General features: G+C 42.9%; 1 protein-coding gene across 1 annotated transcript in view; it reads left to right on the top strand.

The window, feature by feature from the left end:
• LOC109911923 (transcription initiation factor TFIID subunit 4-like) overlaps positions 1 to 22,360 on the top strand; it is a 151,159-nt gene that overhangs the window by 67,371 nt on the left and 61,428 nt on the right. Inside the window, exons 10-11 of the mRNA XM_048605910.1 lie at positions 3,465 to 3,573; positions 14,707 to 14,876. Coding sequence (XP_048461867.1) covers positions 3,465 to 3,573; positions 14,707 to 14,876 — 279 coding nt within the window. The remainder of the gene's footprint in view (positions 1 to 3,464; positions 3,574 to 14,706; positions 14,877 to 22,360) is intronic.

Genomic DNA, 22,360 nt, shown 5'->3' with positions numbered 1-22,360 from the left:
GATCGTGTTGGTCATGATCATGTTGACTGGCGTTAGCCAGTTCAGTGGTTTGAATGGCCTACTCTTGCTCCTATTTTCTGTGTTTTAAATTAGAAGGAGCCAAAGTTAAATCCTGGGGGAAGCCAGAGGTCATAATGTGAGGTCTGGAAGATAAGTCTTTATATGTGATTAATTGTATCATTCTTCATGTCTTTGTTTGGGCAGCCAGTGTTGACACCAACACAGTAGGTGGATTACTGCTGAATTTGATCATGAATTGATCTCCGATCAGCATGTGCACTTTACAGTGCAATTAGAAAGTGGATTTGAGGGCAGAAACCCTATATGATTGCTCTTCTGTAGCCAGGAGTGCTGAACCCGACTACAATATTTCTTCTGCCACAGAGGAGATCGATTAACACAACACAGTCTGATAATGATGCTTTGGAACTGATTCATGTTGTGTGTAGGACAGTGGATTAATTGTTAATGCACTGAAAGGGTTTCATTAGATAGAGACAAGATATTTCGACTTGTTGGGCAAACATAAAGTATGGTTTAGAGTCAGTCAAATTCATTAAGGAGTTCAAAAGAAATGTCTTCATTCAGAGCGTAGTGAGGATGTGGAATGTGCTTGGACTAAACAAAAAAGGGAGAAAAGAATAGCAGGATATATGGATAGGATTAAATGAATTAGGTTGGAGGGGACTTACGTGGACTTGCATGGATCTTTTGGGTTAAAAGACCTGTTTCTATGCTATGTAGCCATGATTTGTAGAAAGACTTTAATGGCAGATGGTGGGGACTGAACCATGAGGCAAGAGCAGGAAAAATGTGCTTAGGGCGTTTGTTCCAGTTGTTCCCCTAGCCCAGCTGTAGTGGCCTGTAAGTTCACTGTGCGCTACGTCTGAGTTAGGGAACATGGTAAGCACATTAGAAGTGTTTTTGCCACAGCTATTAGACCAACTGTGGACTTGCTATTCATCCTTCCAGGCAAGTTCCACAGAGAGATTCCAAGTTGTGCCAATTAGACAAACCTGTCAGTCAATGTTATAAAAACCCCTGGGCTGTTAGTGTTGTGCTTATAATACATTCTATATGTATTCAAAAACATGTTTGAGGTAACTTGGGACAGACAGTAATCACTGTGCCAGGATGTTTTCCCCCCTCTTAGAGTCTTTAAATCCATCACTGGTCACAGTCTTCAGAATCTAAGAGGTAACTTGAGAGCTGTATGCAAGCTGACCTCGGGCAAGAAGCTGTTGCCATCATTTCTGGAAGATATTTAAAATCCACTTCAAGGCCTGTGATGGAACGAAAGAAAGAATCATTTCAGATATAATCATTGCTACACTGAAATAGCGTTGATTCCTGACATTACAATAGTTCATCTTAATTTCTTAAGAACTATTTCCGCTGTAAAGTCTGAGTCTGCAGGTTTACATCCTTGTGATCCCTAACAGCTTGAAATTGCAAGAAGGCAAGGTTAGATAATGAGAAGTGAAGGTGGATGACAAACAAGAAAAATAACATGAAGAAGTCAATGGGGGCTCGTGACAGAAGGGCGTTGGACAATCAAGACAGGGGGTGCAGCAGAGGGATTTGTTGGTGGGAGGGAGACAAGAATGGTGACGGGGAAGGAGGGGGGTGGTGGGGGATATCAAAGTATAATGGATGTATGTGGACAGCATCAGAGGGCATGATAGGATGTTGGGGGACCAGGGGAGCTTATTGGCAGTGACCATGACAATGGCCTCCGCAAGGGAAGCATGGAGGAGTAGTGTGGACATCATTATGTTGCAGTGTTGACTCTAAGGGTGCAAGGAAGACAGTTGAGGCAAAGTTTAATGTGGTGGGTTTGCACAGAGAGGTTTGCGTGGAAACAGACTGTCAGGGTTAGATAAGATAGAAGGGGAGATAGTGGCCTAGTGGTATTTTATTTTAGATGAATGTGAGGATTTGCATTTTGGTAACACCAACCAGGGCAGGATTTTAAAATTGAAAGAACTGCTTTCAATCAGAAATAAAACCAAAAATTGCTGAAAATCTCAGCAGGTCTGGCAGCATCTGTGGAGAGAAATCAGTTAACATTTTGGGTTGAGTGACCCTTCCTCAGAACAGGAGCAGGGCAGGACTTATACAGTTAATGGTATGGCCATGGGGTGTGTTGCTGAACAAAGAGACCTAGGGGTGCGGGTGGATAGTTCCTTGAAAGTGGAGTTGCAGGTAGACAGGGTGGTGAAGAAGACATTTGGCACGCTCACCTTCCTTGGTCAGAACATCAAGTATAAGAGTTGGGATGTGTTGTTGTGGCTGTATAGGACGTTGGTATAATTCTGGTCACCCTTCTACAGGACATATTATTTAACCTGAGAGGATCCACAAAATATTTAAAAGGATGTTGCCCGTTCTGGAATGTTTGTGTTATGGAAGAGGCTGAATAGGCTGGAACTGTTTTCCCTGGAGTGTCGGAGGCTGAGGGGTGACTGTATAGAGGTTTATAAAATCATCAAGGGTGTGGATAGGGTGAATGGCCAAGGTCTTTTTCCCAGATTGGGGGAAGGCATAGGTTTAAGGTGACAGGGGAAAGCTTTAAAAAGGACCTGAGGGGTAACAGTTTCACGCAGAAGATGGTGTGTGCATGGAATAAGCTGCCAGAGGAAGTGGTAAGGCATCTGGATGGGTATATGAATAGGATGGGTTTAGAGGGATACGGGCCAAAGGGGACTAGGCGAGACTCGGATGTCTGGTCGGCACGGACATATTGGTCTGAAGGGTCTGTTTCCATACTGTATGGCTCTAAGTATCACATCTGAAGCAATGAGGGACAGATTGTGCATTATGTTGTTGGTGTCAGTCTTCCTGTCTGGATGTAAGTCATCAGTTGGTGCCTTCATCATGGTGTGAGAGAGCTGTGGGTCAATCTCAAATCAGCATTGAATCATGCTGGACCCTCCACTGCGATATTGTAGAAGTCATGGCTGTCAGTGTTTTAACCATTTGTTGTGCACAGAGTGTTAAATTGACTTTATGTTCTATGGCACAATTTGAAGAAGAGCAGAGTTGTCTTCCAGTATCTTGGTGGACAGCCCCTCACATTTTCCTAACTCCTCCAATGTACACATGGCAGCCCTGACTCACCCCACCATAGCCAATATACCCCAGTAGTTGACATTGCCTCTGTGCAAATCACCACCCTCCCCCAAAAAACTCTGAACCACCAGCACGACCGTCAGCATTCTCCTATTTCCATGCCACTCTTCTCCCAGCTAATATTCCATACATGACCCTACAGTTACTTTTGATCTGAGAGAAACTGGATAGTTTATAGCTTTTCAGCTGTTGCTGTTGATCAGATCAAGCTGATTTTAGCTTTCATGATAGCTGATGCAATTCCAATGTACTCCCTGCTTTGAAGTTCTTTGTGAAGTTGGAATGATGTGATAAGGTGCTGATTCGACACAAATCTTGATTTCTTTCCTTAGTGGGGAAGACGTCGCTACTGCAAGGAAACAAAGGTCTTGCAGGACCCTTGCTCCAGGTCACCGCTAATCAGAAAAACAAGTTCAGTGACCCTGGAGGTGGCTCTTTCAGGTAGGAAGCTGTGAATTTTCAATTAAAGTCCAAAGCCAGGAGGGAAGTTTTACAGTTGAACACGAGAGGGCAGCATCCAGTGAACTTGCTCAACAAATGTTACATCAGAACAAGTTCATGCAAGGAATAAAACCAATGTGAAGAAGCTTTCTTGATATATTAATGTGCTCAATTGGGGAAATGTGCTTCAGGCTTTGACTGATATATCAATAAATCTTTAAGTTTGGTAATTAATTTGTCACAAGTGTAGCTTCTTGAGCTGGAATTTTTAAAACTTCTCTTTTTAATTACTGTGTTTCAGTTTTTGATATATTTTTACATTGAAGATGAATGGCAGTGAGCATGCCACTATAGATTTTATAATAATTGGTAAGTTTAATTTCTTAAATTAAGAGGGCAAAAAGTGATAACCTACTGCAGTTGGACTGTTTCTGACAAAGAAACACAATCTGGACACAATTTGCATTTGAACCTTTAACCTCTCCTACAGCCAAAACAGCATCTAAGAGTTGGGCCTGAAGGCATCGAGCCAGTAACCTGTATTAATCCTCTGAATGCTGACTGGTCCTGGCCGTTCACAGCATGTGTGCAGAATTTGTTGGTGGCTCCAAGGCAAATTGACTGCAGCAGTGGCGAAATTCAACAAAAAAACCAAAGCCATTAATGTTTTTGTTATTAAGTTGTCCTTAATGTTATATTGCTGTAAAGGTATTGGTAATTTTTTTTCTCCCCCAATTCCTGGCAGTTATAGTTTGCTCTGTCATGTTGCATTAACACAGGCCACAACGCATGCAGTTTCGAGGACTGGTCACAGAGTAGGGGGAAAATAAAAGGGCTCCATGCTTGGGGGAGGCATTAAACTCAGAGGGGTAGAAAGTGGGGTTGTGTTTGTGTTCATTTTACTTCTCCCCAACAGAGATGATTCCCTCAGGAAGATTATTGAAAGCATTTACCATGTAATTGGCAAAGTGCTTGTTATCAGAAAGACAGTCTTCCATCCTGCCCCTCCTTTCCGTCCATCAGCTGCGTTGCTGGACGAGTAGCATCAAATCCCACAGAGAGCTGCTTTTCAGCTGGTTCTGAGATGGCAGACCTAAGGAAGAGGCAAGTTGTTAAGAGGAAACAAAGCTCCGTTTTTACTGTCCTCGTCAAACATTCCCAGGAGGGATTTGATGGAGAGTAAAGCTCTTTCTTAACTGTCCCTATCAGGCAATCCCTAGCTGGGCAAAGCACATGTTGAGTACAGAGTGGCACTTTGCACTATCTACTTTGTCTAGACCCTCATGACTTTGATCAACTACATCAAATCTCCCCTGAACCTTGCCTAAGGAGTACAGCCCCAACTGCCTCAGTCTGTCTGTGTAACTGAAGTCTGAAAACTTCAATGTGAATCTTTTAAGTGCATTGTGGAATTGGACACGATCATTGAAGGTGAACTCTTTTTTATGACATTAACTCAGAGTCTTTGCTATGTACTTTCTTTCTTTACCTGTGAAGTCCAGGATTGTGTGTTGCTTTTAAAAACCACTTTCTCTCCCTTTCCTGTCGTCTTCAATGACTTGTGCACACGCATTTACTCCTCATCCTCTTTCGAATTTAACTCTTTACATTATTTTGTTCTTTGATCCAAATACATCACTTCCCACTTCTCTGCATTACATTTGATTGGCTGATTGCTTTCTTGAAGTCCCTGTCCCCACTGTTGACTATAATTCCAAGTTTTATCACATGAAAATTTTTAAATTGTGTCCTGAATCTTGACCATTAATACATACTATGTAAAGCAATGGTCTTAGTATCTGCCAAAGCTTTTATGCGTTTGTCAATTTTTGTCTAAAATAATATTCCTTTGAAGTGATTTGAAATGTTTTATCTTTTTCGTAGAATCCCCACAGTGTGGAAACAGGCCATTTGGCCTGACAAGTCCACAGACCTTATGAAGAGCATCCCAACCAGACCCATCCCCCTACCCTTTCCCTGCATTTCCGTTGGCTGACACACCTGACCTATACATTCCTGAACACTACGGACAATTTAGCATGGCCAATCTATCTAACCTGCACATCTTCGGACTGTGGGAGGAAACCGGAGCACCCGGTGGAAACCCATGCAGACATGGGAAGAACGTGCAAACTCTACACAGACAGTCGCCTGGGGCAGAAATCAAACTCTGCCACCTGGTGCTATGAGGCAGCCGTGCTAACCACTGAGCCACCATACTGTTGTATAAAGGTGCTGTACAATAACCAGTCTTTAATGGCATTATATAAAAACTCCAGACTTCCATCCCTTCAATATTTTGCCAGTTAGTGTCTACTGTTTAAAAGTACCTCAAAATGTATTATGCTTTGGGTAATCTTGAGGATCAGTTTGGATGGAAAATAGTATTTATTTCATTCACTTCAGAATAGTGATACATGGCTTCAAATGCACTGTAGATATGACCTGGTTTTGAAAGGCTAAAATTTTTACTATGGGATATTTTCACAACCCAAGTGGACTTTTCTTGATGTGACCGGCTTAAAAGGAGGAGGTGAGGTTTGATTGATAGATTTTAATATTGGTAATCTAAGGGAATAGGACTAGAAGGATGCTGTTTTACCCTGTGAAACTCTTCTGCCTTTCACTGAGATAATGGCTAATCTGTGATATACTCCATATATTCATCCCCATATTCCTCAAAACCTACAGATAACAAATATCTGTTTATTGCAGTTTCAAATTTAATAATTGATCTGGCATCTGTTGCTGTTTGTGGAAGAAATTTCCAAACTACTTCTCCCCTTTGTTTGCGTCAAAGATCTGGTTCTAATTTTTAAACAGTCCTTCGGCTCCCAAATCAGTAGAAATAATTTTTGTCTTTCTCTGCTTTAAATGTTCCCCCTTATTCTTCAAAACTTTAAGCAAATCTCCTCTTCTAAATTCCAGGAAATATGATCATTATTATCATGTCCTCTGACAATTTAACCCTTGGATTGCATATATCATTCTGGTAAACCTGCGCTGTACTTTCCCCACAGCGACTATATGTTTCCTTAATAATGCCCACGATTATCCAAGTGCTATGTAACCAGGGCTTTGTAAATCTCAAGCATAATTTTTATCGCCTTATTTTCCAGTCTTATAGATATAAAGCATAGTATTACATTTGTCTTTTTAGTTCTTTTCTGACCCCTTTATGACATTTTAATGGTCTTTTTGGATCCCCTCTGTTTCTAGCTTAGGAGCAGACTCAAAAGACCGACTCCAACTCCTGCTCTTTGTTGTCCTGATTCCGAAAGTATTCTGATCTGTTTATTTTGGATCCAAAATGGATGACCTCATGTTTTCCCTTCCATAGAAACTGCTTGCCACAGTTTTGCCCTTTGACTGAAACTGTCAATATCTCTGTAAACGTTCACAACATCAGTCATCTTTGCATCTTTGGCAAATTTGGATATGTGGATTTCCATCTGTTTATCTAAATGACTGAATAATTGAGCCTCAATTCAGATTCTTGCTGGATGTCACCAGTCACATCCTGCCAATTCGAATACTGCCCATTATCCTCCTTGTTCCTGCTGCTCAGCATAATTTCCTAACTAGATCAATTTTTGCTTTCAGTTCCATAAGCTTCAACTTTAGCCAATGGTTTTTCATGAGACTTTTTCAAATGCCTCACAGAAATTCATATAATAATATTGTTAGAACTATGCCTTGTTAATTTTGAGTTTTTAAAGCCTCTGGACTCCACTGTGAGAGAACTGTTTGTCAGAACAGGGATTTACTAGGATAGACGCACAAGTTCACTAAGGAATTTGATACCTATTGTGAAATTTTTTTTTGTATCGATGGGTTCCTGCAATGTGTAAGCAATCAGGAGCTGAAAAGTTGCTTATAAGTGAAGCTGATTCGTTCTCAGCCAGCTGAGCAGTTTGGAACTGGAAACAATTTACAGAGACAGGTGAGTTAGAGTGCAGTGTGTACCTTACAAAAACTTGAACATTGGTTTGACTCCAGGAATAGCAGAGATCTCTTTATGACTCACTGCTCCAGTGGGTCATAACAATATCTGTAGATATTGCCCTGTTCACTGTTTTAGCAACACTTCAAAATGTTTGACCAGATTTGTCAAGCATGATCTAACTTTACAAAAGAGAAAACTAATAACAGCAGACATTTGAATAAGTCTCCGATAGTTGCCAGGTTTTCCTCTCTCAACTTTATTGTTTGGCTGACTGGTATGCAATTTTCCAATCACAGGTTACAGAATTGTTAGCATTAACAGGATTTGACAAAGTCAACATGGGTTTACAAAAAGGAAATCAGGCTTAGCTAATCTTCTGTAGTGTTTTGAGGATGTCAACAATAAAATAGATAAGGGGAGCAAGGGGCTATGTTGTATCTGGATTTCAAGAAGGCTTTTGATAAGGTTCCATGTAAGAGGCTAGAGAGCAACATTTAAAGCACGTACCCAGCATAGATTGAGAATCGGCTAACAGACCAGAAACACAGAGCATGAATAAATGATCCTTTTCTGCGTAGCATTTAGTGTCAGTAACTGCAAAGATCAGTGGTTGGGCCCCAGCTATTCATGATACACATAAATGAGTTGGATGAGGGAACCAAATGCAGTATTTCCGAGTTTCCTGATGGCACAAAGCTAGGTGAGATGAGAGGAAGACGCAAAAGAGATTTAGACAAGTTGAGTGAGAGGGCAAATGCATGACAGATGTGACATACAACACAGCGTGGAGCTGGAGAAACGCAGCAAGCCCACCAGGCAGCATGAGAGGAGGAGGAAAGTTGATGTTTCGGGTCGGGACCCTTCTTCAGGCCTGCTGTGTTCCTGCAGCTCCACACTGCTTAGTCTCTGACTCTAGCATCTGCAGTTCTTGCTATCGCAGATGTGACATAACCTTGATAAATGTGAAGTTGTACACTTCGGTGTGAAAAACAGAAAGGAAGAATATGATTTAATTGGTGAAATATTGGGAAGTGTGGATGTACAAGGGGAACTAAGTGGCCTTGTACACCAGTCAAGGAAAGTAAAGAAGCAGGTGTAACAAGTAATTAGGAGGCAAATGGTATGTTGGCCTTCACTGCATTGGATTTGAGTTCAGAAGTAGGGCTGTCTTACAATAGTTACAGAGGTCTTTGGTAAGACCACATGTGAGGTATTGTGTGCATTTAGGTCTCCCTACCTAAGATAGGATATACTTGTCATAAAGGGAAGACAGCAAAGGTTCTCTAGACTGATACCAGGGAAGGCAGGACTGTTGAATGTAAAGAGATTGTTTTGACTGGGCCTGTATTCACTCGAGTTTATAAGATTGAGAGAGTATCGGATTGAAATATACAAAGTTCTGTCAGGGCTAGACACACTGGATGCAGGGAGGCTATCTACCCTAGTTGGGGACTGGAGAACTGGGGGCCACAGTTTCAGCGTATCCACTTCGTTATTCAGGACTGTGACCAGCGGTGTGCCGCAAGGATCGGTGCTGGATCCGCTGTTTTTTGTCATTTATATAAATGATTTGGTTGTGAATATAGGAGGTATGGTTAGTAAGTTTGCAGACACTAAAATTGGAGGTGTAGTGGACAGCAAAGAAGGTTACCTCAGAGTACAACGGGACCTTGATCAGATGGGCCAATGTGCTGAAGAGTGGCCAATGGAGTTTAATTTAGATAAATGTGAGGTGCTGCATTTTGGAATGGCAAACCAGGACAGGACTTATACACTTAATGGTAAGGTCCTGGGAAGTGTTGCTGAACAAAGAGACCTTGGAGTGCAGGTTCATAGGCTAGTGAAGTATGCTTGCCTTGAGTATAGGAGTTGAGAGATCATGTCACAGCTGCACAGGACATTGGTTAGGCCACTTTTGGAATACTACGTGCAATTCTGGTCTCTCTGCTATAGGAAGGATGTTGTGAAAATTGAAAGTTTTCAGAAAAGATTTACAAGGATGTTGCCAGGAATAGAGGGTTTGAACGACAGGGAGAGGCTGAATAGGCTGGGGCTATTTTCCCTGGAACGTCAGAAGCTGAGATTTATAAAATCAAGGGCATGGATAGGTGAATAGCCAAGGCCTTTTCCCTGGGTAGGGGAGTCCAAAACTAGAGGGCATAGGTTTAAGGTGAGAGGGCAAAGATTTAAAAGGGACCTGAGGAGCAACTTTTTCACGCATGGTGGTGCATGTATGTAACGAGCTGCCAGAGAAAGTGGTGGAGGCTGGTACATCACAACATTTAAAAGGCATCTGGATGAGTACATGGATAGGAAGGGTTTGGAGGGATATGGGCCAAATGCTTGCAAATGGGACTAGATTTATTTAGGATATCTGATCGGCATGGATGATTTGGACCGAAGGGTCTGTTTACGTGCTGTATATCTTTATGACTGAAATGAGGAAATACTTCTTCCCTCAGAAGGTGGTCACTTTGTGGAATGACCACCATAGACAAGAGTCACTGAGTATATCAAACAAAGAGATTGATAAGTGTTTAGATATTAAAGGCATCGAGCGCTATGGAGAGATAGTAGGAATGTGACGTTAAAACAGACAATTAACCATGATTGTTTTGAATGGCAGAGCAGGTTTGAAGGCCCAAAAGGCCTATGTAGTGATTGTAATGATGTCAGCCAGGTGGACCTCAGAATGAAATCCCTGATTGGGTTGTTAATCTAGTCCAATCAGGAAGCCTTGGCTGACAGATAAGAAAAGGAGTGTCAGAAGTTCTGTTCATCCTGAGAGTTGGCCCTGAAGGAGCTGGATCAGTGTCAAGGACTCTCCACGTGTAAATAAAGGGTGACTTAGTGACAGTGACAGAATACTGGCCTCTGTGGAGTTATTTCAGCCTACACCTATGTTTCTAGGTTTACAGTGTGAAAGGAGGCTGTTTGGTCTCTTGTTTGCACTTGCTGTCTGAAAGAACATAATGACTTAGTGTTGTTCTTCTGCGCTTTCTCCGTAACCCTAAATTTTGTTTCTATTTAAACATTAGAGGTTGGTTATGAAGGCTTGTTTTTCAGGCTGGAGGCCTGTGACCATCGGCGTTCTGCAGGGATTGGTGCTAGATCCACTGTTGTTTGCTGTTTATATAAATGATCTGGATGAGAATTTAGGCATGGTTAGTAAATTTGTGAATTACACCAAAATTGGTGGTATAGTGGACAGTGAAGAAGGTTTCATAAGAATGCAACAGGATCTTGATCAGTTGGGCTAATAGGCCGAGGAGAGGCAGATGGAGTTTAATTTCGATAATTGCGAGGTGTTACATTTTGGTAAAACAAACAAGGCAGGATTTACACAGTTAATGGCAGGACCATGGGGAATGTTGTCGAACGGAGAGACGTAGGGGTTAAGGTGCCATTTTCACTGTGGTGTCACAGGTAGACAGGGTGATGAAGGCAGCATTTGGTAAGTTTGCCTTCATTGGTTAGAGCATTGAGTGCAGCAGTTGTGACATCATGTTGCTGCTGTTCACGACTTTAGTGAGGCCCCTTTTGGAGTACTATGTATAGTTCCGGTCACCCTGCTAGCAGAAGGATATTGTTAAATTGGGAAAGGTGCAGAAAAGATTTATGTGCTATAACAGGACTGGAGGGTTTAAATAATAAAGAGAGGCTGGCTGGAGTGGGACTTTGTTCCCCAGGAGCGTAGAAGGTTGCTTTGGAGATTTATAAAATCATGAGGTGCATAGATAAGGTAACTAGCAAAGGTCTTTTCTCAAGGATGGAGAGTTCATAACTAGAGGGCATAATTTTAAGGTGAGAGGAGAAAAATTTAAAAGGGACGTGAGGGGCACTTTTTCGCACACAGTGGTTCGTGTACAGAATGAACTGCCAGAGGAAGTGGTACATACAGTGACAATGTTGAAAAGTCATTTGGACAGATACATGAATAGGAAAGGTTTAGAAGGATATAGGCCAAATGCAGACAAGTGGGACTAGTTTACTTTGGTAAACCTGATCGGTTAGACCAAAAGGTCTGTTCCTGTGCTGTATGACTCTGTGACTGTATAATTATCTAATGTCCTCTTGAATGCCTTGAGAGTGGAAGTATGGTAGAGAGATAGAGGATCAGCCTTGATCATGTTAAATGGTGGAGTGGGTTCAGTTGGCTGCATAGTCTATTCTTTTTTCTATTTTCAATGTTTCTAACTGAGCCTGCCTCCACTGCACTTCCAGGCAGTGTGTTCTAGAGCCTAACTATTTGTTGTGTGAGAAAGGTTTTTCTCACATTGCATTTGATCCTTTTGCATATTATTTTGTCTGTGCCCTCGCAGTCTTAATCCTCTTCTAAGAGGTGCTTGTTGTTGCTTCTGACCAGATTCCTCTCAATTTTGAAAATTTCAACCAAATCTCCTCTTGGCCTTTTCTCCTTGGTGAACGATCCTAACTTCACCAGTCTGTCATCATACCTCATACGTCATCATATCATCAATCTACCTCATGCCTGAAACCATTAACATGAATTTCTTCTGCAGTCTTTCTTTCTGTAATGGGTTCACCTTCTTCCCAAAGTGCAGCACCCAGACTATGCACAATACTCCAACTAAAGTCTAACTTGTCTCTTATACAGGTTCAGTGTAGCCTCTCTGTTCTTGTAGTCTATGCTAGTATTGATAAAGATTACGATAGTCTATGCTTTATTAACTGTGATCTCCACTTGTACTGACTTATGCACACGTCCACTTTGATCTCTCTGCTGTTGCACACCTTTTAGAAAAGTATCCTTATTTTGTGCTGCTTCCCCATGTTTCTTTTGAGGGAATATACCTAAACTGTGTCCAAACGTTCTCCTCTTTGGAGATAGTTCATTGTTCAGCTATGGTTTTTCCTGCTAACCTCCAATTCCAATATGTCCAGCCCTATTAAAATTGACTCTTCCCCCTTCTTCTCACTGTGGATTGTCCTTTTCCTTTTCCTTCTCCTTTTCTACTGTCTTCGTAAACCTTATGTTACAACAATCACTGTCTCTAAATGCTTCCCCACTGACATTTCTGCTTGGCCCATCTCATTCTCAAGCAAAGGTCCAGCAGTGCCTTCTTTCCTGTCAGATTTGGCACGTAACTCCTGTGGAAAAGTCTAATGAACACAATCTAGGAATGCTTACCCCTCACTGCTCTTTACGGTACCAACCTCCCAGTCTATATTTGACAGATTGAAGTCACCCATTTTGACTTCTCTTGAGATGTTTATACCAGTCTAATATCCTCGCAGATTTGCTGCTCCACCTCTTTACCACTAATGAGTGGTCTGCAGATTAGAGTAAGTGATGTGGTTACACACTTTTAGTGCCATATTTCTAGCCAAATTGACACACTCCTTGAACTCTCTGGGACACAATCTTTCTGCAGCACTACAATGCTCTCTTTAAACAATGTTGCTGCCCCATTTCCTTTTCTTTCCTATCTTTTCTGAATACCAAGTAAGCAGGAATATTCAACACTCAATCGTGCCCTTCCCTGAGCCATATCTCTGTTAGAGCCACAGCATCATAATTCTGCATGGTAATCTGCACCCATAATTCAACAATCTTATTAAATATACTTTGTGCTTTCACATGCATGTAGTGTAGCCCTGATTTAGATCCCATTTCTTTCTTCCTTTTTGCAGATACATCTATTAACTACTTATATTCCAATACAGTCTATGCCTCTTCTTGTTTTGTGAATACTAGTATTACTCTTTACTGTACTTGATTGGTTCCCATCCCACTGATGAATTAGTTTAAATTCATCCAATAGCATCAGCAAAACACCATATGAGGAATTCAATGCTGGCTCTGTTTGGGTGCGACAAGTCTGGTTTATATGGGTGCCATCTCCTCCAGAGCCAATGCCAATTTACGGGGAATCCAAAACCCTTTCCTCTGTGCTATGGCTGCTGGAAACTTTCCCACATGTCTTTTGTCTGTCAAATTGGTTTTGTATGGAGGCTGGCCGGCTTTTCTCTAACCTTCGGCTTCAAATCCAACTCTGACTGATTGGATGGAAATCTTGCTTTCTGCTGGCTGTTCAACACTGAACCCTACAGAAGGTCCTTCATGTAGCCATCTTGATATTTCTGCAGAACCAGCTATAAACTACGTCTGCATTTATGGCTAGATTGGTTAGATAGATGAGGACAAAAAGAGTGGAAGTGATATGAGACCAGGACAGGTTGTCATACTCGCAGACTCGGAGAATACTGCTGTGAACTGGCTGCAGCATGTGTTTGTTCCCACTTGTTTGAATATGCAGCTTTCTGGATCTGGTTTTATGCCTGATTTGAGAGAGAGAGAGAGTGATGCAATATTCTTTAAAGTTTAGGAAATTGAGAGTTTATCACTGAAATGTCTAAAATTATCAGGAATTGATAGGTTAGATTTTGGAAGCCCATATCTTCTTGCTTGGAGGGTCTAGAATTTGGGATCACAATCAGTATTTATTTATATTGTGGGTGGCTCAGTGACTAGCACTGCTGTCTTTCAGTGCCAGAGACCTGGGTTTAATTCCAGCCTTCGGTGACTTTCTGTGAAGTTTGCACGTTCTCCCAAGCGTCCCAGTTCCACCGGATGCTCCGGTTTCCTCCCACAGTCCAAAGGTGTGCAGGTTTGGTGGATGGGCCATGCAAAATGAAGTTGTGGGAAAAGGATGTGGGGGGGATTGGTCTGGAGGGATGCTGTTTGGACTCTTGGTGCAGACTCGATGGGTCAAATGGCCTCTCTGCACAGTAGGGATTCTATGATATTCCTTTTCAGATTGTACTGCATGCAAGTACCTTAAAGTAATGTTGCTTATATGTGACCCATTCCCAATGCTGTGCAGCTGCAGAGGGAGTTTTGGGCACAGTCTCAAAGCACTTTGGAATGGAATAAGAACTTTCTTCTCTGAGTTGTGAATCTTTGGAATTCGGTATCCCGGAGGCTTTGGATGTTCAGTGAGGATGTCAGTGAGGATGTTCAAGACTGAAGTTAATAGATTTTTGACTACTGAGGAATCAGGGGATGGGGCATAGTTTGGGGGAGAGGAAGCTCTACAATGTGAGGGGTCATGTGACCTTTGTCCGGCCCTTATTTCATATCTGTCTCATTGCTATTCTAATAAGCTGGTGATAGAAAGTCAGAGGTTGTGTAGTTGGTTTCATGGTTTTTTTCATTGTTGCAGAGACGATGATGACATTAATGATGTCACCTCAATGGCTGGAGTTAATCTGAGTGAGGAAAGTGCCAACATTCTTGCAACTAACTCCTATTTAGTTGGAACACAGATTCACTCGTGTAAAGATGAAGCTTTTCTGGCTAGTGGTCCTCTGCACAGACGCATCCTAGAAACAGGTAAGGGAACCACAGTTTCAAATAGGTTTGAGCTAATTTAGATCAATGTGTATATCCAGCCACCCAAACAAAAACTGAAGTGTGTAGTCCTTCTGTCAGGTGAAGGTAAACATCACAAAACTGTCTGGCAAAAGTCAGACCTTTCGTGTTGATTCACGTTCACGAGATAAATAGCCTCTCTCTTTACTTTGATAATGTTGAACTAGGTGCACTTCGAGTTAATAAATCACCCAATTGAATGAGATACATCCATGGATATAGAGGGAAGTAAAGGTGGAAATTATGAAGGCACTGACCATAATATTCCAATTCTCCTCAGATATATGTCTTGGTGCCAAAGGCTGCAGAATTGCAAATGTTACATCTGTGTTGAAAAAGAGTCTAAGGATAAACTCAGCAAGTACAGGCTATACCTTCAGCCTCATTTGCAGAAAGTTTTCAGAAACCATAGTCTGGGACCCAATTAACAAACGAGAGCAGCTGAGCGACACCACTACTGACTGAACTGGTTGAGTCCTAAAGGACACAGTTGCTAGACTGGGTTTGCAACAGGTGGTGAGGGAACCAACAAGAGGGAAAAACTTGACCTCATCCTTACCAATCTGCCAGGTACAGATGCATCTATCCATGACAGTATTAGTAAGAGTGACCACTGCACATTCCTTGTAGAGATGAGTCCTGCCTTCACATTGAGAATATTTTGCATCGTGTTACGTGGTATTATCGCTGTGCTAAAAGAATAGACTTTGGACAGGTCTAGAGCTCAAGACTGGGCATTCATGAAGTGCTGTGGGTCATTAGCAACATAATCATGCTCCAACACAACCTGCAACCTCTTGGCCCAACAAATATCCCCACTGTGCCATTACCATCAAGCCAGGGATCAACCCTGGTTCAATGGAGAGTGCAGGAGGGCATCCCAGGAGCAGCACCGGGCATACCTGAAAAATGAGCTGGTGAAGCTGCACAACAGGACTACTTGTGTGCCATACAAAATAAGCATTATATGGTAGAGTTAAGCGATTCCACAACCTGTTGATCAGATCAGCTTTGCAGTCCTGCCACATCCAGTCATGAATGGTGGTGGATAATCAAACAACTTGCTGGAGGAGGAGGCTTGGCAAATGTGGAAGTTATGAAGGCAGTGACTATCCTGAATGATGGTAGAGCCCAGCACATCAGTGCAAAAGATAAAGCTGAAACATGCACAGCAGTCTTCTGCCTGAGGTGCCGAGTAGATGATTAATCTCTGCCTCCTCCAGTGGTCCCTAGCATTACAGATACCAGTTTTCAGCCAATTTGATTCAGTCCGTGTGATACCTAGAAATGGCTGGAAGCAATGGATACTGAAAAGGCTATGAGCCCTGACAACATTTCAGCAATAGTACTGAAGAGTTATCCCCCAGAATCTGATGTACCCCTATCCAAGCTGTTCCAGTACCGCTACAACACCGGCATCTACCTGATGATGTGGAAAATTGTCCAGGTTTGTCCTGCGCCAAAAAAAGCATGACAAGCTTGGGCTGTAAAGGTGCAAGTGATGTTATTGCCACACAAATGCCAACAATGACCATCTCCAAAAGGGAGAATCTACCTATTATCCCTTCACATTTAATAGTATTGTCATCACTGAATCCCCCACTTCCCACATCCTGGGCTTACTATTGACCAGAAGCTGACTTAGATCAAATATACAAATATTAATGTTACAGGAGGTGGTTGAGCCTAGGAACCTTGCAGTAAGTAACTCACCTCTTGACTCCTGAAAGCCTGTTCACCATCTATGAGGCACAAGTCAGGAGTGTGATGGAATGCTCCCGACTTACCTGGATGGCTGCAGCTCCATCAACACAAGAAGCTTGACACCATTCAGGACATAGGAGCCTGCTTGATTGGCATCACATCCAGAAGCATCCATTCACTCCACCCACCATATGGATTGCAGCAGTTCAAGAAGGCAGCTCACCACCACCTTCTGAAGGGGCAACTAAGAATGGGCAAGTAATGCTGCCTCAGCCAGCAAGGCCCACATCCCTTGAGTGAATAAAAAGTGGTCACTTGAGCAAATGTGAATTCAGCAGGTCATGTTTAACTAGCTTCCTTCTGATTTTATATTAATTAACAGAGAGAATTGACAAATTTCTGTACATGGACTTCAAAAAGGTATTGGATAAGATGCAGTTGATCATAGTTATCACAAAGTTGGAGTCCATGGAACACCAGAAACAGTGTCAACCTGGGTACAAAGTTGGCTGACAGAAAGCAGTAGTGGTGAACAGTAGTTTGCCACTGGAAGAAGTTAGAAAGTATGGTTTTCTATTGGTTGGCAGTCTGAAGACCAAAGTCAAACACATTCTCGGAACCTGGAAAGTACGAACTGTCATGGACAATGTGCAAAATGACCATCCAGAATGAAGAATTGTCCTCGTTGCCTGTGAACTCAGTCACTTCAACATTGATATTGCTGCCCTTCAGGAAACTTAAAGAGCAGGCAAAGGGCAGCTGAGGGAACATCTTTTTCTGGAGAGGAAAACTAGAGGATCAACTCAGGATATATGGAATTGGATTTGCTGTCAAGAACAAACTTGTCAACCAGCTCTTGGAGCTCCTTGGTGGCATCCATGAACAACTCATGACTCTTTTCCTACTGGTTGCCATAAACCAGCAAGCAATGGCCATGAATGCCTATGCTCCAACCCTTAATGCCATAGATGAGTCCAAAGAAGGCTTCTACACTACCATGGACACTATACTTACCAACTTCCCTAAGGAAGATAAAATTATCTTCCTTGAGACTTCAACGCCAGAGTTGGAGAGGATGCCCAACTCTGGAAAGGAGCCATTGGAAAGGATGGAGTTGGGAATTACAACTCCAGTGGGATTCTTCTGCTTACCAAATAGGTGGAACACTAGCTGGTCATCACTAACACACTGTTCCACCAAAAAGACAAATTCAAGATGACTTGGAGGCATCCATAATCAAAGCACTGGTATATGATCGACCACATCATTGCTCGATCCAAAAACCAAAAGGATATCTTCGTTGCCAAAGCAATGACCAGTGCAGAGGACTGCTGGACAGACCATTGGCCCATTTGCTTCTTATTGTCCATCAAATACAACTAGAAGCAGCTGAAGAAAAGAAACAGTTCAGAAGAAAGCTCAATTTTGAGCAGCTTCAAGAGCAAAGTGAACCTGCAACAATGACTTCATCAAAATCTCCAAAGAGTTCATTTTAATGGAATGGAGGAAATCTGGAATGAGCTGAAGACAGTCGTTGTCTCAGGCTGTGAAGAAACTATTGGCTACAAGACCAGGAAAAACCAAGTCTGGTTTGATGTGAATGACTATGTCATCCAAGACCACCTCAACAAGGAGAGGAAACTGACAAAACAGCATCACCAGTGAGGCAAATTATGTCCAATTTGCAAGTGCTTCGTTCAGACACCTAAGTATGAGAGTCTTTGATGACTGTGATATCCGTGCTGATTATCAAACAGCAAAGGTAGACTTACAAAGAAAAATGAAGGAAATCAAGGGCCTGTGGTGGACAGAGAAAGCTAAGGAGCTGCAACTCATTGCTGACAAGCACGACACCCAGGGTTTCTTCAGTGCCAGCAAGGCAATGCACGGACTCAACACCTTTGGCCTCAAATCATTGCGGAACTCTTCTGAGAGACAGAGAAAGCATCAGCCTTCGATGGAGAGAACACTTTAAAGAACTCCTAAACCATGATATGGTTGTAGTTGAGGAATTGTTTGAGGAAGTCCCCCAACTCCCCAACAAAGATGGCCTTGGTCTCCCACATAGTGTAGCAGAAGTCAGAACCACCATTTGACGCATGAGAAATGGAAAGGCTGCAGGAGTAGATAGGATTCCAGCAGAGATTTTCAAACTTGGAGGAGCAGAGCTTACCCATCATCTCTATCAAGTGTTCCTGAAAATCTGGGACAAAGAAGAAATCTCTACTGATCTCAGGCATGCTGCCATCATCATTGCCTTCAAAAGGATATCTTCGTTGCCAAAGCAATGACCAGTGCAGAGGACTGCTGGACAGACCATTGGCCCATTTGGATTGTGTGAACTACTGATGGATCACCCCACTCTCCTTCACTGGGAAGATCATTTTCCAAATCCTTGCTTGGTGCCTTCTCCCAGTCTCTGAGGAAATCCTTTCAGGAAATCCAATGCAGCTCCCAATCAAACTGTGCAACGATGGACGTCATTTTCATGGCTCAGCAACTTCCCAGAAAAATGTCAGGAACAACATTAACCACTCAACATGGCCTTCATCAATCTGACTAAGGCTTTTGACTCAGTCAGTTGGGAAGATGCAATGGAAGACCCTGTCAAAAGCCAGCTGTCCAGTGAAATTCATCAACATTCTCTGTCTCCTCAGTGACAGGATGTCAGTGAGGGTTCTCTGGTAATATGGCAGAATCGCTTGAGGTCAAGACAGTTCAAGCAGGGATGTGTCATTGCCCTGACCTTTTCTCCATTCTTCTTCACCACCATTCTTCATCTTGTCAAGAGCAAGCTTCCCAGTGATGTGGACATTGTCTACAAGATGGACAGAAATCTTCTCAACGTCAACCAGTTGAACTTCAAGAAGAAAACAACACAACCTCATTTGTGGAACTTCACTGTGCGGATGACAATGTCACCTCTGCTGTCTCAGAAGACATTTTTCAAGCCTCCCTCAATGCTGTTATGGAAGCATAGCAAAGAATTGGTCTCAGTCTCAATCTCAAGAAAATGCAAATCCTTTACAATCCTTCCCAGGTCAAGATCCAGGATGTCCTACATCAAGATCTACAGAGAAATAGTACCAAACGTGGAACATTTTCCCCGACCTGGGAATCTACCTCTCATCTAAAGCTGACATTGATCAGAGATGCAGCATTATGTCCAATTTGCAAGTGCTTCGTTCAGACACCTAAGTATGAGAGTCTTTGATGACTGTGATATCCGTGCTGATTCCACAATATAAGGCAGTCATCCTTTTGACTCTTTTACATGGCTCCAAAATGTGGACTGTGTACAGATGCCACCTCAAGGTCCTGCATTTCCAGGAGATCTTGACAAAGTGTCACTCAGGAGGCTGCTGAGTAGGATAAGAGCACATGGTGTTAAGGGCAAGATATTGGCATGGCCACGGAATTGGCTGGCTGGCAGAAAGCAGAGAGTGGGGCTAAACAGGTCTCTTTTCAGGATGGCAGCTGGTGCCTGTTTCCCTTGCTAGTGGTATGTTTATTGATGTGAATAGAGCGGTGACATCGAACGATATCATGGTCTCTTCGTCCTCTATCTTTATGTCTTCGTTGGAGTTGAGGAATTCTTGGGCTGAGTGGATGGAGTGGGGTGATTTGTTGATTAGGTGCTTGAATCTTCTTTGTAGTTCTCTGGCTAATCTGTGCGATGGAGTGCCTGGTAGGGAGACCATGGGTCTAAGGGGGACTTCCGGCTTGTGCACTTTAGGGAGGCCGTAGAATCGGGGTGTGTTGGTTCCTTCAGGTTTCATTCTTAAGTCTGTTTTGTTGATCTGTCCTGTTTGTTTAAGTCTTTGTAGCGTGTATAGGATTTTGTTGCCTAGCTGTGGTGTCGGGTCAGTTTGTACTGGTTGATATGTGTTCTCGTTGACGAGCAGTGCTTGTGCTTGGGAGATGTAGTCCTTTTTATTCATGATCACTGTCATGTGCCCTTTGTCTGCAGGTAGTACAGTGATGTTCTTGTCCTTCTTTAATCTGTCCAAGGCTTGTCTTTCCCGTGTGTTGAGGGTGTTGAGTTCCCTCTTTCTGGTTAGTGTCGGGACTACTCTCTGTCTTATAGTTTGTTGTGTTTCTTCGTTGATATCGTTGGTCTTGAGTGTGGCCTCCAGTGTAGCTAGCCATTCCGTTTTGTTGGCATCCCTGTAGTTGTAGTTCAGTCCCTGGGTGAGAACAGCTTTTTCCGCGTCTGTCAGTTTCCTGTCGGAGAGGTTCCTTATCCACGTGTCAGTTCTGTTGTTGTCATTTTTATGGGTAAGTGTGGTTAGCTTGTCTTGCACGGTCTGTCTTTTCTGGGCTCTTGTGGTCTGTCGGCTGATGTTAATGGCTCGTTCCATGTCGGTTGTCCAGTCTTGATTGGTAGCTTCCTGGAATAATGTGTTTTGACACGTAATTTCTCTGTTGTATTTGTGGAGCTGGTTGTGGAGACCATGATATCATTTGATGTCACCGACCTATTCACATCAATAGACATACCACTACCAAGGGGAACAAGAACACGACCCCAGTGAAACCATCTCCAAGGACAACATGCTTAAACTACTGGACCTATGCCTGACCACCCACTTCACCTTCAACGGCCAAACATACGAGCAAATCAACGGGACACCCATGGGATCGCCTATCTCCGGACTCATAGCAGAAGCAGCGATGCAAAGACTGGAAAGGACTGCCCTTCTGCAAATCCAATGTAAACTATGGATACGCTACGTAGGCGACACCTTTGTCATCATTAAACGGACCAAACTAGAAGAGACACACAAACTCATAAACAACACCCTCACCGGAATAAAATTCACCAGAGAGGAGGAGAAGATCAAACAACTCCCATTCCTGGACGTCATGGTAGAGTGCAAGACAAATGGGGAACTGCAAACAAAAGAACACCGAAAAGCCACACACACAGACCAGGTATTGAACTTCAATAGTAACCATCCCAGCACACACAAACGAAGCTGCGTGCGAATACTATTTAAAAGGGCAACAACACACTGCAGCAATATAGAACTACGCCAAGAGGAAGAAGAATACCTCTTCCAAGTGTTCAAGGATAATGGATATCCAAAGAACTGGGTCAGAAGATGCCTACGGGAACAGCATCAGAAAGATCCTACACGCCCCAACACACTCATCACACTACCCTACATCAGGAACATGTCAGAACTCACCACAAGACTTCTACGACCGCTGGGCATCAGAGTGGCACACAAGCCCACATCAACCCTACGACAAGTGCTCACCCGAACTAAAGACCCACTCCCTGCCATGGACAGGATCAATGTCATCTACAAAATCCCCTGCAGAGACTGTGAGAAACACTACATCAGACAAACAGGAAGGAAACTAACAACAAGAGTACATGAACACCAAGTGGCTACAAAAAGACACGACCAATACTCACTCATCTCAATCCACATTGACAAGGAGAACCAGGACTTCAACTGGGACAACAGTAAGATCCTGGGACACGCTAGGCAGAGACAAGCACGAGAATTCCTGGAAGCATGGCACTCCATGAAGCATGCTATTAATAAACATGTTGAACTTGACCCCATATACATTCCACTACGGAGGAAACCTGGAAGTGAGGCAATCCATTGCAACGGACCCCAGAGTTTAAAAACCAGGCGGGAAAACACACCGACACTTCATCAGAGGCTGCACTGAGGATGTTACCAAGCACGGTAACGAAACGTCTGCGGAACAACAAACCAGCT

The sequence above is a fragment of the Rhincodon typus genome, chromosome 15 (genome assembly GCF_021869965.1).
Source record: "Rhincodon typus isolate 14 chromosome 15, sRhiTyp1.1, whole genome shotgun sequence".
NCBI lineage: Eukaryota > Metazoa > Chordata > Chondrichthyes > Orectolobiformes > Rhincodontidae > Rhincodon > Rhincodon typus.
Note: the sequence above shows the minus strand (reverse complement) of the source record. Positions and strands in the feature narration are given on the sequence as shown.